Below are 16,179 nucleotides of genomic sequence, written 5' to 3'. Positions count from 1 at the left end.
ATATCAAGCATTCCTACAAGTACAAAAATAAAATCTAATATATGGTGGAAAAATATGTTTGATAATTTAAAGCTGATGTTTTAAACTAATATATGATATGTAGAAGATCTACATGGCCATTGTTTTGCCTTCAGTTTAAAAGCATAAATGACAATTGATTAAACTTAATTTAGATAATTATAAAACTTAATATACTCCATGCTTTAGAAATTAAAGAAATATATTTAGCGAAATATTAAAATAGCTTGAAAAGAAGCCGCAACATATACTCCCTGCCCTAAAAAATGTCTGATTAAACGATATAGTTGTATACAAATAAATACTAGGTTTGTTCTCATTGCCTAGAAATATTCATATTATTCAAGGAAATAGAAGAAACTACATTGTTTAACCATTGATGAGTGAATTGTAGATTAAACAAAAGAATCCATGTACATATAAAATTTATACATATTTTAATTCTGATTAAGAAATAAAATTAAAAAGTGGAGAACCTATAAACAAACTATTATGTTTTTTAAACGATATACAAGATCTAGAAATTCCTATTTTTATTGGAGAAATAAAAGTATATTAAATATTGCCAATTCAATATTTTAAGATATTTTAGCTTTAACTATATTCATCAGTGGATCAATAAATATACTTTATAAATTTGTCCAAATTTATTAGTATCTATATGAAACTATGAACAACCATAACACAAATATCAAAATTGAGTGAACAATAAATTAAAAAACGAGGAAATCGGTATACTTTAATGAAAGAAAAAGAGAACATTTTACACCATTAGATAATAATAGATATATATTTTAGCGGTTGAGATTTAATTGAAAACTATATAAAATTTTGGAAAGTTATATAACCGTTGACTCGGATACCCACAAATTTTTTTGATCATAGCAACAAAATCTGACAAGTGACATGTACCATCATGACAGCATAGCCTAATCAAAAGCAAGCTGTGAAATTTAATTCCCCACACGAGGGAAAGGCTCAAGTCCTATCTTATAGGAGTAGAGATCATTAATGTACACGTTTGCTCTGCAGATACAAATAGATAAACAAACGGATAATTATGAGTAAAACAAACAGATAGAATCATTTTGTTTGTAAGCATGTAGAATAAATAAACAAATGTAGCATATATGTACATTAGTCTGTTATTATTTTGTTTATCAGATAAATATAAGTAAAGCATACAAATAGATTTCACATATAGCTATGGATGCGACATACCGTGGCAAGATTAATATGCTTAAAGAATCAATACAAATATATAAAATATTCAATAGAGTTATACTGAAACAGACAATAATTAAGAAAACGAAACAATAATATGTTTTATAGTTTAAAGATCAAAAGAGATATGAGTAAAAAGTGTTTTAAATCTAGCCGCGTAAATGCGAGGGACCAACTGCTAGTTTTATAGGTGAGGGGATGGCGCATCGACAACGACAAGCCGGCGGCGGTGACGAGATTGGCAGTGGAAAACCTACGGCGGCAGCGGTTTTGGAGATAAGGACGGCGACGGCGGCGTATAGAACGGCGACGTCTGACGGCCTTGGGAGGGGGCACCGGCGGTGGCTGGGAGCTGGCGATGCCGCCCACAGGGATGGAGGAGGCCGACGCCAGCGAGGAGACTCGAGGCAGTGGCGGCGCCCATGGTGGCGGCCGCTGCTCACAGGGGGTGGCCGACTGGGCCAGTTTGGCTTGTTGGGCTGGCTCGGGTTGCTGGGCTGGCCTGGCTGGCTGTTGCTTCAAAGGAAAAAAAGAGACAATTTGGCCCAAAGGAACAGTGGCAGATTTGAAATTTTTAGAGAATAAAGAATAAGGAAAATTTTGGAAATGAATAAATTTAAAAATAAAGGGAGTTGTTACAGAACTTTTAAAAATTATGAAAATACTTTACAAGACTTATAAATTTAAAAGAACTTAAAATTAAAGGGAAGCCTTCAAATGTGAAGAAGTAAAGACAAAATACTATAAAATAAATAAGATTAAGAATAAAACTTTTCACAAAAAGTTTCTTTGGAAAATTTGGGAATTTTGAGCCCATTACAACTAGTACCCTAACACATAGTATAACTCCAGGTCCTAATTAGTAACCGATAACATATGCATATTGAACACAGACTCTAACTTTCATATCATCCTCTTGGGTGTGATGACTTGCTGACTACCGTGGATACTACTCAACTTTGCTTAATCTCCCCTAGACATGAAGTACTATTCAAATGAGGTAACTCTCAAAATTAGGACTCACCCTTCAATCAAGCATGCCTGTGAATGCAAGTCATCACACTCTGAGGATCAAGACTAGTTTGGTTGTTTACCTTTTCCCGTGCATATGAAAGATTGTTTTATTTGTTTATAAGATATGGAACTCTATGTCAAGTTTGTCGTTTGTGTACCCTGGCTGGTCTTGGAGAGGAATTTTAATACACATTTAGCTTAGAACTTCCTATTGGGAATTTCTAGGCGTGAAATAAGCAAACTAGACTACTAGCCTATCCGACAACAAGGTTGGTACCTAGTGGCGAGGTAGCTCTATGGTCCTAGATTTGGCATGGATTGTGTTTGTTTTATTTCTTAATTCCCATACCTCCTAGGATTCCTTTGTATTAATACCAAGAGGTATCCTTTCTCTAAGTAAGAATTGGAGAATACCTAAGGTAAGATGACTAGATAGGTTCAATCGTGCTCGGATTAGACTAGCTATCTCTCTTTATCCAAGCACAACTCCCTTCCTTTTCTCATATACTTTTCAAAGTTAAGATACTTATCCATATTCAATAGCAAATGTGTTATTCCCAAGGACAAATTACCATAAGAATATGGAGTGTGCCATATCCATCACAAGGGCACTAACCAACAACATGTTATCCGAAATGTATCCCCATTATTGATTTGGTATATTCATACCATGATACATGAGACATGATCATAGTCAATGTGTGTGTTGATCTTACTATAATATTTTCACATAATTAGCAAATTGCCCGTGCGTTGCAACGGGGTTTTATATTTTAAAAATATCATTAATATTTAAAACAGAGTACAAATAAAATAAAATGAGGAGGCATTATAAACTTTAAAACTGATATGGTCTTGTAAAAATAAAAGCCCCCATGTGATTAAAAAAAGCACAAAAGCCCATTTAAAAACCCTAACCCTAACCCTCTCACCCTCTCTCTCCCCTCACTCACTCCCTCCATCTCTCACGAACTAGAAGCGTCGGCGGCTGTGGAGCCTCGGACGCGGGCGTGTGGCACGAGGAGGGACGGTAGCCGGCGCGCTGGCGGCGGCGGTGGCGAGGAGGGGTGTTGACGTCAAAAATATGAACGTTGACGTGTCACACACGAAGGCCTAGGAGTCAATCTTAGACAACTCTAGTACAGGACCTAAATCTTAGAATGTGCGGCCATCTGGTCAGTTTGATCCTGCAACTGACAAGATGAACGATAAGGCAAGCCGATCGGCTATCACGCCGATAGGTAACTAATAATCCAGTCGATCGAATGTTGATGTTGCAACGATTAGCCGATAGGATAAACGATCGGCTGTAAAAAGCTTGGATCGACTAGAAACTCGATAGAAATAGACTTTAATTAAATATTAGACCAACGTAATCCGCCAAGTTATTTATTAATCTTAGTCGATCGGACCAGCCCCTATAACCAGATCGAACCAAACATACATAGATCGGATTTAACCAAGACAGTATGCAGTCGAGCATGATATAGTTATAGGAAACATGAAGATTGATAAGGCTAATAAATAAACCGACGAATTACTTGGAATAAACAATGAATCATGTGTTGTGATCGGCTAAAACCAATTTGCATGTAATTCTCATAAACCGATGCAACATAAATAACTGCCGATCTAACTAAATCAAGCTGATTGGTATAAACAATGCATTTAGGCAATCGCTACTCTACTGATGCAAATACAATGAACATGTAGATCGAAAAAGATCATCGCTATAAACGACTGACAAATGACCAAGGTCTATAAAATATCTAGCCCAGATTGCTAAGAATAATCATATAAGATCGGACCCAACCGAGACAGTTCAAGATTACGTCTACCAATGTCAGGCTAGATACTAAATAGATCTAGATCGCTATCAAGCCAATGAGCCGATGATTGATAACTTATCGGCTGGTACTCCGATAAAACAATGAACAAAATACATCGATCTAATATAAACCATCTGATAAAAGCAATCTACTAGATCGGACCGAACCGAGACAGTACTAGATTGAATTTGTCAAATAGCAGATATCAAACCAACGTAGATCGCCCAAAGTGGTTGACCAGATCAACTTAAAACACGAAAGTGATCTAAGTTAAGACTGAACCGAGACAGTTCTAATCTAGTCGATACGATTACCTTGGCCCGGCGGAACATAGGACTTACCCCTCCGTCAGAGATCGAAGCGATGCAACCCTGTGTCAGGTGCCAAGTTCCGCCGGAGTTGAAACCTCGAAAGAGGGTGGCGATGCGTCGAAGGTAATTGATCTAATTGATGTGCAGATGGTTTACCATGATCCTGGGCATACATATTTATACCCTCGAGTGGATGCTAATCCGTGTCGGACACGACTCCTAATAGGTAAAAAGAAATAACAAACTCTATCTATAACACGACACGGTTTCTAATAGATAAAAGAAAACAAACAAGTCTCGATCGGACTCTAATCTCTTAGAGATAAAATCCTAACTAACTCTAACTACTAGATTAAATTACGTCGCCATGCCTTGGTCTTCATGATTCCCTGTTGAATTCGAACTCTTCCAGATAAAATTTCTATCGGCGATTGCAAATTTCCTTTTCCGAATCCAATACGAAAATTTACCAAATTTTGGTGTTAACAAGGGGTGCTCGACGCGGGGCGGCGTGACCGTCGGTGAGGCCTCTTCCTTCCTCGTGCTGGAGTAGGTGGTGGCGGTGTGGCAACGGTTGAGTGCGAGGACGGGGTGGCACGAGCACCGGCGAGGCTCAGGGCGGCGCCGGTGCAGCGCGTCCGACGGCAGGTGCAGAGGTGGGGCGACAGGCGCGGTGGCGGTGGGACGACCGATGGCTACCGGGGCATCGGCTGGGTGCGACAGCAGCGCGGCGTGAGCTCCGGCGAGGCTCGGGGCAACGTGCCTCCCTCCACCGTCGTCGTGATCTCTTCGTCGGCCTGTCCCATAGTGCAGTACTCCCTCCTCTCTCTGTTTGTAGCATTTTTGGGGCCACCTGTCATTGACTCTAGTGGTGGTGGCAGATTCACTGCCACCACCACTAGGCCTTTAAAGTAGTATAGATAATACAATTATGGGTTGATGAGAAATAACAACATATCATAAAAATAGTTTCATGAATAGCTGCATACGTAATGGTCAACAACAAGTCATTTACTTGAATGAACAGAACAAAAAAGTATTCTTAAATATCACAGTTGATAGTAGTGATCCCTACGATCGACTGTTGGTCATATCACTAGGTAACAGAAGCCATCCTACCTTGACCAAGACAGTACCACACCGCGTCACCTCTCCATGCCTTCTGGCTCTTCCGAAACTGAAACTCCCCTTTGTCTTGGATCACAAAGCAACGACAACTAGGTTCGCCTTCACTCATGTAACACCCTGCCTCCAAAATCCGTATTAGTCCGCTCGACACGTTGAGCGGACCCACGTTCGCATGGTATCCCACTTATGCTTTTGTACTCGCTTTGTGTAAAAGGGTTAACCCGTGGATACCATGATTGGAGCACCAGGGATTATAAGCAGTCCTACACCCACCTAAACTTCCAAGGTGTGGTACTAAACCACTACTAACTTCCACTTCTGGGCTACATGGGCCAAACTCACACTACTAACCGGCTTCAAATGAGCTGGGGTGTTACATTCACCCCTCGGCAGCTCACCATTTACACGGTAGAGGCCCAGAACAACTTTGGTGTAAACCATGGCCCAAAGCACATGCATTATACAACAGAGGTTTATGCTCTAATACCAACAGTAACACCCTGCCTCCAAAATCTATATTAGTCCGCTCTACACATTGAGCAGACCTGCGTTCACATGGTATCATGCTTACACTTTCGTCCTCGCTTTGTGTAAAAGAGTTAACCTGGGAATACCATGGTTAGAGCCCCAAGGCTTATAACCAGGCCCTCACCTACCTAAACATCCAAGGTGTGGTACTAAACCACCACTAACTTCCACTTCTGGGCCACATGGGCCAAACTCACACTACTAACATGCTTCAAACGGGCTAGGGTGGGCTGCATGCCCCTGTTTTTTTTTCTAGAGTAAAAAGATGGAACCAAGGGACTTTGTTGATTATGGTGCTTTTAATCAAGTCACCATAAAGAACAAGTATCCTTTACCACACATTGATGATCTTTTTGATCAGTTGAGGGGTGCCAAAGTATTGTCCAAATTTTATCTACAGTCTGGTTATCACCAGTTGCATACTAGAGAGGAGGATATTGAGGAAACAACTTTCAACACAAGGTATGGGCATTATGAATTTGTTGTTATGTCTTTTGGACTAACGAATGCTCCTGCAGTCTTTATGGAAGCCATGAATAGGATGCTCCATGAGTTTCTAGATGTATTCGTGGTGGTTTTCATTGATGATATTCTTATCTATTCGAAGTTAGTCTGAAGATGAGCATACTAGGCATCTTAGCCTGGTTTTGGATTCTCTTAGGCGGAATAAGTTTTTTGCAAAGTTAAAGAAATGAACTTTCTGGTTGTCTGAAGTGAGTTTCCTTCGACATGTCATTAACCAGAGAGGTATAACTGTTGATCCAATAAACATTTCTTCTGTAGTAGAGTGGAAGAGGCCAACCAGCGTGACTGAGGTTAGGAGCTTTCTTGGTCTTGCCGACTACTATTGGCGTTTTGTGCAAGACTTTTCTACCATCGCTAAGCCCATGACGAGGCTCACTCAGAAAGGGGTTCCTTTTATTTGGTCTGATGAGTGCGAAGCTAGTTTTCAAGCATTGAAACACAAGCTAGTTAATTCACCTATTCTGACCTTACTACGAGTGGCAAACGTTTCACAGTTACACCGACGCTTCTTGAATTGGGTTGGGTTGTGTTTTGATGCAGGAGGGTCATGTGACTGCCTATGCTTCTAGGCAGTTAAAGTCCCATGAGAAGAATTATCCAACTCATGACCTAGAGTTGGCGGCAGTTGTCTTTGCCTTGAAAATATGGAGGCACTATCTCTATGGAGAGTTGTGTGATATATTTACAGACCATAAAAGCCTAAAGTGTATCTTCACTTAGCGGGAGCTCAATTTGAGGCAACATAGGTGGCTGGAGTTAATTAAAGACTATTATCTTAGAATCCAATATCACCATGGGAAGGCTAATATGGTGGCAGACGCTTTGAGTAGAACAGGAGTTCCCAACACTGTGATACCTTTGATCTCTGAATTCGAGAGGATGCGTATATCCTTGTGTTTTGCAGGTGTTGCACAACAAGAGATACAGATGAACATCCAATCCTCTAGTTCAGAGTGTGTTCGTGAAGCCCAACAACATGACCGTCTACTTTCTGGCATGAGGAAGAGGATTTTGGAGGGTTGTTCTTCTGAGTTCAGTTTAGATGAGCATGGTATAGTCCTCTTTAGGGGTCGCCTTTGTATTCCACAGAAGTCAGAAGTGAAAGCTGATATTCTCCATGAGGCTCACCGTACGCCATATTCTTTACATCCAGGTGAGACCAAGATGTACCGTGATTTGAAGCAAATCTTCTGGTGCAAATGTACGATGGTTGACATTTCTAAGTATGTCGCCTCATGTGGTTTGTTGCAACCATTGGGGATCCCGGTATGGAAATGGGAATGTATCACCATGGATTTTGTAATTGGGTTACCTCGATCGCCTCGAGGTAATGATGCTATTTGGGTTGTGGTGGATAGACTCACAAAGTCGATGCATTTTATTCCAATGAAGACAACAAACACTGCACAAGAGTTAGTTCCCTTATATGTGAAGGAAGTGGCGAGGTTGCATGGCATTCCAAAGTCAATTGTACCAGACCGAGATTCTAAATTTGTGTCCAAATTTTGGCAAAGCCTACATAGTGCTCTAGATATAAAATTGAATTTTAGCACGACTTTCCACCCTCAAACTAATGGGCAATTAGAGAGAACCATTCAGACTTTGGAAGATATGTTGCATGCATGTGTTCTGTCATGCAAGGATAGTTGGGAAAGCCATCTTCCTTTGACAGAATTTGCCTACAACAATAGTTATCAGGCAAGTATCAAAATGACCCCCTTTGAGGCTTTGTATGGCCGAAAGTGTGTTTCCCCTCTTTGTTGGGATGTTGTCGGTGAAAGGTCTTTGCTTGGTCTAGATTTTATTCACCAAATAGCAGAGATGGTGCAAGAGATTCAACAAAACCTTTTAGCTTCTCAAAGCCATCAAAAGAGTTATGCAGATGTAAGGCGTCGTGACCTAGAGTTTGCTGTTGGAGATCATGTTCTTCTCCGAGTGTCGCCAACGAAGGACATTGTTTGCTTTGGTATTACTGGTAACCTTAGCCCATGGTACATTGGGCCATTCTTGGTTATTTCTCGTGTCGGCAGTTTAGAGTATCGTCTAGAGTTACCTGACTCAATGAATGGAGTGCATAATGTGTTTCATGTCTCTATGCTACGAAATATGTACGTGACCCCAAGCATAAGGTTGATCTGGATCCAATTACAGTGGAATAGGACCTTAGTGTGGAATGTCAACAACTGCGCGTCTTAGAATTTTCTGAGCGTGTCATGTGAAGGAGGACAATCAAATATGTAAAGGTACTCTGGACAAATCAATCTGAACGAGAAGCCACTTGGGAACTTGAGGAACAAATGCAGAAAAACTACCCAGAGCTCTTTGAGGTCGATAAGTGTTAGTTGATGTTTATCTTTTTGTCGTATGAGTTGTTTTGTTTTTGTCTTAAAAAGAGTAGATCCGGGCGCGAATCCTTTTAGGGGAGAAGAATGTAACACCCTAGTCCGTTTGAAGCCTGTTAGTAGTGTCGGTTTGACCCATATGGCCTAGAAGTGGAAGTTAGTGTTGGCTTAGTACCACACTTTGGAAGTTTTCGTGGGTGAGGGCCTGCTTATAAACCACGGTGCTCCAACCATGGTATCATCGGGTTAACCCTTTTACACGAACTGAGAACGAAAATGTAAGCAAGATATCATGCGAACATGGGTCCACTCAACGCGTACAGCGGACTGATGCGGATTTTGGACGCATGGTGTTACAACTCATGTGCAGAACTTTCTCTGATTCAGCTCTACTTACTGCTATGACTTAAATACTCCATGTTGCACCCCAATGCACAGAACTTTATCTCCTTCCCTTATGTTTCTTCTTTCCAACTTAGCGCCCATTACTCCCTATATTTTTATTTAACATCATTAAATTTTGGATCCGTTCGTCTTATTAAAAAATATATGTAAATATGTAAATTCGTAAGTTATGAATAAAACACTTGTAATAAAGCATTTTTGCTATATATTATAAAAGATGGAGCAGTTTCCACCGTTCGTCAATCGGTCCGTTTGGATCGCACTGCCCTAATAGCATGACGGTTGGCTCAATCCGATTCGTACTCGATAATAGTGTAAAATGACACCGTGTCCCAATGGATAAGGCACTGGTCTATATGGCACCTCAGATCATGCTAGCTCAGTTTTGATTTATTTTTATTTTTCTTTTTATATCATTATTTATTTCGTTATTGTCTTTTATATCCAACACAAATCTCTATAGTAAGTAAATTGGGGACACAACCTTTATTTTTTTAAAATAATCCGAGTAGAAATACAATTAACACAAACAGGGAATCACAATAGTACTATGATGTCAGTTCTACCTCTATATAAAAAACAACAACAAGATGTTTCTTCTCAATATGACCGAAAATTCATGTCTAATTCAAATTTAAGTCCAACCCACGAGCACCACCACTCACCACCATTAATTGTAATGAAATATTAAACAAAATAGAAATTAAAATGTTCTTAGTAGCCTCATTGTGCACTATTTAAAAATATTTGCATTAAATTAAAACTAATCAAAGGGAGTAGTACTCATAAAACTTGGATGAAAATAACATAAGAGGGTTTAGCGTGTCTCTGTCTTTCTTTAATGTCGAAAGACCATCCATCATTTCTTAGTTCGTTTATGATGTTGAGAAAAATTTTCTATTCTCAATTATAATCCTTTAGATACAACGGATGTTTCTCAAATCAACTGCTGGTTGACTGTAATTTACTATTCTGGACTCAATGAACAACTTCTCTTCAAAACTTATTTTAGTTTGTTTAGTTAAAATTAATTTGACCCGGTGTAATGCGCTCACATTCCAGCCTTTGGTAGATCTGATGCTGCATAGAGATCGACTGAGAGTTTGCAATTTTTCAGTCAATTGATCATAGTCACTCCTAACGGGTCCGCCCATAGCAGTCGGTTGACTAAAATTTCGGTCGATTCTCTCCGATATGCTCGATCTTCGTTGAACCGCCGAAATGAGAAAACAAAGCCAAAAATAATACTAACTCCATCACTAAATATTTTACGCCGTTGACTTTTTCACACATGTTTGACCATTCGTTTTATTGAAATTCTTTTGTACAATATGTAAAGTTATATATATACATCAAAGTATATTTGACAATAAATGAAATGATATAAAAAGATTTAATAATTATGTAAATTTTTTTGAATAAGACGAAGAGTCAAACGCATATTAAAAAGTCAACAGTATCAAACATTTAGGTACGGAGGGAGTATGCGAATCTACACCGAGATTTGTTTAGGTAAAAAAAAAAAAAAACCTCGAGATTAATTTTCCCCACCGGATTGCTCCCACTACTGGGAAAAAACAACCTCGAGGAATGCTCCCACTATCCATCAAAAAACGAAAAACGCTTGGTGCTGGGCTCTATCCCCCGCAAGGTCACTTTCATATTTCCCTTTTTCCGGCGTCAGCCAGCTTGCAGGTCGTTTTTCGTTTTTATTTCCAGCGCCAGCCTGTTCGAAGCGAGGTTGTTTTTATTTACTTTTTTGTTCTTCACAATTTTATAAAACCAAAAATTGTTCCACATAAATATATTCTAAAAATAAATTATTATTAGTGTGATTTTAGGGTAGATTATTTTGATTGTTGCACAAAGTTGACAAGCAAAAATATTTCGACAATGAACATTTTATTTCTTTGTAAAGTTTATGAACAGAAATATTTTATTTGTATTTAAAGCCTATGGAACCCATGCATAAAGTGTATGGCTAGAAATATTTTATCTATGTGTAAAGTTTATGAATATTTACCTAAACGTTTATGAGTGAATATTTTTTTTATGTATAATGTTTATGAATAGAAATATTTTTTTGATGTAGAAAGTGTACCAATGAAAACTTTTTTATATATAATTCTAAGTAGAAGGTTGAAATTTAAGTTCATTTTTATTTGGAATGATAACATAATCCAAGAAAAAATATTGAGAAGGTTTTCATATTAAATACTATAAATTGCATTTCACAATTTTTTTACCATAGAAGGAAAAGGTTTTTTTAATATAGTGGGGCAAGTTAACAAAACGACAACTTACATCCTTAAAATAATCACATGAAAAGTAACATGCATGTATGAATGAGCTTTTGAACTGGCTCTTAAATGCACTCACACAAGCGCTAACACTCACACAAGCACTAACGTGCACGTCTAGACACGTCCATCTTTTCTCCGTCGTACCATGCATGCCTACTTCACATAGGGGCTGTTTGGTTACCTATATGGCTCACATCTGTCATGCAGGGAGACACATGCTTGGTTAGCCAGATGGGAACGAGAGCCAGGCCCAGCAGATGCAAGAAGGGTCCCGTGGCCAGGCTCTACAGAAACGGTGGAATCGAGCGTATCCACGCGGCCTGGCCGAAGGCATGCATGCGGGCTGCACCCGCCTGTGCAGGCGTGCGCCCGCCCGTGCAAGACTCGCTGACCCCCCTCCACCCCTCCCACTTTCCTCCCTCTCATTTTCCTCCCCACACCCAAGAACTAGGTCCGTTGCCCATCCGCCGCCCTCGGAGTCCGCCATCGCCGGAGCTCCACGCCGGAGCCTGCGATGGTCCACGACGGTCCGCCGCCACCCGAGCCTGCACCGGTCCACGCCGGAGCCCACGTCGGTCCGCCGCCGCCCGAGCTCGCGCCGGTCCACACTGGAGCCCGCGCCGGTCCACGCCTGTCTGCTGCCGCCTGAGCTCACGCAAGTCTGTCACCGGTCGCTGTTCTCCCCCGTGCTCGTTCTCCTCCCACTCTTGGTCCGGTGGGCTCCGCGTCGGTCACCGTCCTCGTCCTCCAGCTAGATCCTCCTTCGCCGAGCTCTTCCTGCCAGCCTCTGTCTCTCCTGCCTGCCACCTCCATCTCCCTTCTTGTTGTACTCTGGTAAGTGGTAAGTGAAACACACGCTCATTCTTTCCCCTCATGTTCTTTCATCTACTCTTGATTTACTGGCATGTGAGCAGACCAAGAGCATTTCCCCATACTAAATCTTCTAGAACTATTAAAAGCTGCCATTTTCTGGGTTGGTTTTTGAGGATTAAATGTTGAAGGCTTGCACTGCTTGAACCTGCATGTTGGTACTCGGTTCTTTAGTGTGATTATTTATTGTCTCACCTAGATCTAGTCACTTTTCAATTTGATTTGCATGAATATTAGTTGTATTTGTTGTCTCCATGGTTGTGTTCAGCATGACAGTAAAACCTTGGTGTCTATTTTATTTCCATTGTCAGTGATTGTGTGCTACTGGATGTAGCACTAGGTTAACTGATAGATGTAGGCATTGTCAGCACCATCCATTTTTCTTCTGTCTTGACTATGTATTATATATTTTATTGGCATAGATGGAAGAAATGCGACGTATTCGACAGGCCTTAATTGCTAAAGCAGCTGTGTTAGTTGCAATGTTGCATGCTTACACCATTTTTGTTATACGAAGAGCTAGAATGAGTATCCCTAGGATCTCATATGGCCCAATGTCCGAAAGAGACGTAGCTAGGCAGTCAAACCTTCGTTTCATCTATCATACAGATGATACAAATTGTTTAAATCAACTCAGAATGAGAAGAGCCCCTTTTTTTTGGCTGTGTAACTTGTTCCGAGAAAGAGAACTATTGCGGGACAATATACATAGCTCAGTGGAAGAACAAGTTGCCATGTTTCTCCTTGTTGTAGGCCACAATCATAGATTTAGAGCTATGCAGCCAACATTTAGGAGGTCAATTGAAACTATTAGTAGATACTTCAAGGAGGTATTATATGCTGTTGGTGAGCTACGAAATGAGATGATAAAACCACCATCAACCGAGACCAATTTGAAAATTTCATCCAATGGGAGATTCAACCCTTATTTCAAGGTATTTTTCATTCTATGCAACTTGAAAAATATTTTCTATTTACAATCCCATCCTAATATTCTCCACTGATCATTAGGATTGCATTGGTGCAATAGACGGGACTCATGTGCTTGCTCGAGTACCAGCTGCAATGTCTGCTGCCTTTAGGGGTAGGAAGAAGGAAATAACCCAGAATGTAATGGCTGCAGTGGATTTTGGCCTTAGATTTACCTACGTACTTGCTGGGTGGGAAGGATCTGCACATGATGCCCTCATACTTGCAGATGCCTTGGAAAGGGATGATGGTCTTAGTGTCCCAGCAGGTAATAGAGATGTCTTAGCTTTAGATCAGCAAATATGACGATTACACTCATACCTTTTGTCTTCTAGGGAAATACTATCTCGTTGACGCTGGATATGTTGCTAGACCGGGGTTTCTTCCACCATACCGTGGCACTAGATACCATTTGAAGGAGTTTCATAGCAGAAACTATCCTCGCAATTCGAGAGAGTTGTTTAATCTAAGACATTCCTCTTTAAGGGTCACGATCGAGCGAGCATTTGGCGCCCTCAAAAACAGCTTCAAGATACTATATAGCAAGCCTTTCCATCCATACAAGACCCAAGTAAAGTTAGTTCTTGCGTGCTGCATACTTCATAATTGGATACTTCAGTTTGGGAACGATCAGCATGTGCCATTAGAGGCTGAATGGCGTGCAAATGATAGGGATGAAGATGACCCAGGTGACATAGAGGAAGACAATAGGGGAATGGCACAAATTAGAGATGACATAGCCACTGATATGTGGAATAATAGAGAGTCATCTAGAATTTGATTTAATTAGCTATTGATGTGTACCTTCCTATGTATGTACTATTTATGGTGTTGTACCATTTTCTATTCTTGCATGATTGTATTGAATAATGATGTGTATGTACTATATATTGATGTGTACCTTTCTTTCAAGCATATTTTTGAATTTCTGTTACATATGCCTTTTCTATTCAGATCCGTGTTTTTGAATTTAATTCATGTGTAGGATGGCTGAGGCTGCTAGTGGGAATGGTGGCCAAGGTGGACACCAGGTAGCCTTGCGTTGGACAAGCTACATGTCAAGTTTTATGCTAAAAAAAATTGTTGAACTTATAGCAGAGGGTGTAAGGACTGACAAGGGTTTCAAGGAAGTTCAACTGAACCAAGTGGCTAGATCTTTATCTGATCACTATGGCCTTGACATTAGTGGAACCCAGGTTTATAACCATCTTCGCAAATGGCGTCAACGGTGGGTGCGTATCACTAGGCTTAAAGACATCAGTGGGGCTCTGTGGGATGATCAAAACTCAACAATTGTCCTAGAAGATGAGCACTACATAGGACATGTCAAGGTCTGTGTCTAACTAGCCATTTAATTTGTTAAGTCTGTATCTCACTTTACTCTAACCATTTAATTTGTTCCTACAGGACCACCCTAAGGATGCCGAGTTTCTCAATGTGCCCCTTGAGAACTATACACAAATGGCAACCATTTTTTCCAATGGGCAAGCTACAGGAAAGTATGCCATGGGGTCAAATGAAGCTCTTGGAAAACCTGCTGACATGGCTGAAAGTGATCTTGGTCCTCTTGATGGGACTATTGGGTATGGTATTGCTGGAGGTATGGCTGGTCCTGAATGTGGCACCGCTGCTCAAGGAAGTGGAGTTGGGCCTGCTCGTGACGGATTTGTTCCCACGAATGACCTCACAGGAGGAGGATCTAGCTCAGATAGGAAGAGAAAGAAAACCCATGCTGTTGTCGAAGGTGAGGCTGCTCTCATCACCAACATGACAAAATCTGTGCGTGAGGTGGCTGCAGCAATACGTGCTACTACTCATACGGAGGTGCACCCTGAGCTGTCTGATTCAGTGCTAAATCTTCCTGGTTTTACAGAGGATCAGCTAGAGCTTGTTCTAACTTATCTGACTAACAACAAGGCAACAAGTCTTGTATACATTTAGAAGAACGAGGAGCGTCGTGCTCGCTGGGTTAAGAAGTACCTAGAGGAACACCAACCCCTGATGATGTGATCTAACTATTTAGCTAACTATTATGAAGAGGTGGTACCTAGATACCATATTATGTAATCTAAGTTAACTACTGTTAAAGGTGGCAGTGACACCAAGTATTTTTGGTAGGGAGATATGGCTAAACTTTAAGGTGGTAGTGGACAAATACTCTTTTCTAGTGAACATGGTCACATGTTGGCTAAGGTGGAAATGGATGCCATACTTTTCAGATTATGCTTATTTCATTTCAGCTTTGTTTTATTATTTGAGATATGATCCCTGGCTTGTTTTATTGTTCTTACCATTTACTGTCATCTCTTGTTGATTGATGTGAGCAGATTTTAGTTGCACTTGTTATTGCCAAGGGTGTTTAGATGCAGCTACAACACTCAATTTTTTCGTACTGTGCGTTTGCACTTACAGGTCTGAACCTTCTCGACTATGGTTGTGACCTTACGGTGTGAAGCAATCTGAATAGATTCTTCGGTATGCTGCCATAGATGCACTGAGATTTGAATCAACAATTGCTTCTTAGTTTTAATAGCTCTTCTTTTGGAATTATGCAGGAACTGTTATGTTGCATCAAAAATTTTATATATACATTCACTGATAACGTTGGGACATGCAGCTAGCCAATTAATAAATTTGGTGTGTCAACAGTAGATGAGGAGAGTGCAGCAGTGGTTATGGTGAGTTTTTTATTTCAAGCCAAAATCTGTGTCAA

At 40.4% G+C, this 16,179-nt stretch overlaps 1 protein-coding gene across 1 annotated transcript; it reads left to right on the top strand.

Moving 5' to 3' along the window:
* The first annotated feature begins 13,135 nt into the window (after nt 1-13,135).
* On the top strand, nt 13,136-15,407 carry LOC107304353. The gene is made up of 5 exons (XM_040525162.1): nt 13,136-13,432; nt 13,509-13,734; nt 13,802-14,216; nt 14,452-14,797; nt 14,874-15,407. The coding sequence occupies exons 1-5, from the start codon at nt 13,136-13,138 to the stop codon at nt 15,405-15,407; spliced, it is 1,818 nt and encodes a 605-aa protein (XP_040381096.1).
* Nucleotides 15,408-16,179: the final 772 nt, after the last annotated feature.

This window comes from Oryza brachyantha, chromosome 6 (genome assembly GCF_000231095.2).
Source record: "Oryza brachyantha chromosome 6, ObraRS2, whole genome shotgun sequence".
Taxonomy (NCBI): domain Eukaryota; kingdom Viridiplantae; phylum Streptophyta; class Magnoliopsida; order Poales; family Poaceae; genus Oryza; species Oryza brachyantha.
Note: the sequence above shows the minus strand (reverse complement) of the source record. Positions and strands in the feature narration are given on the sequence as shown.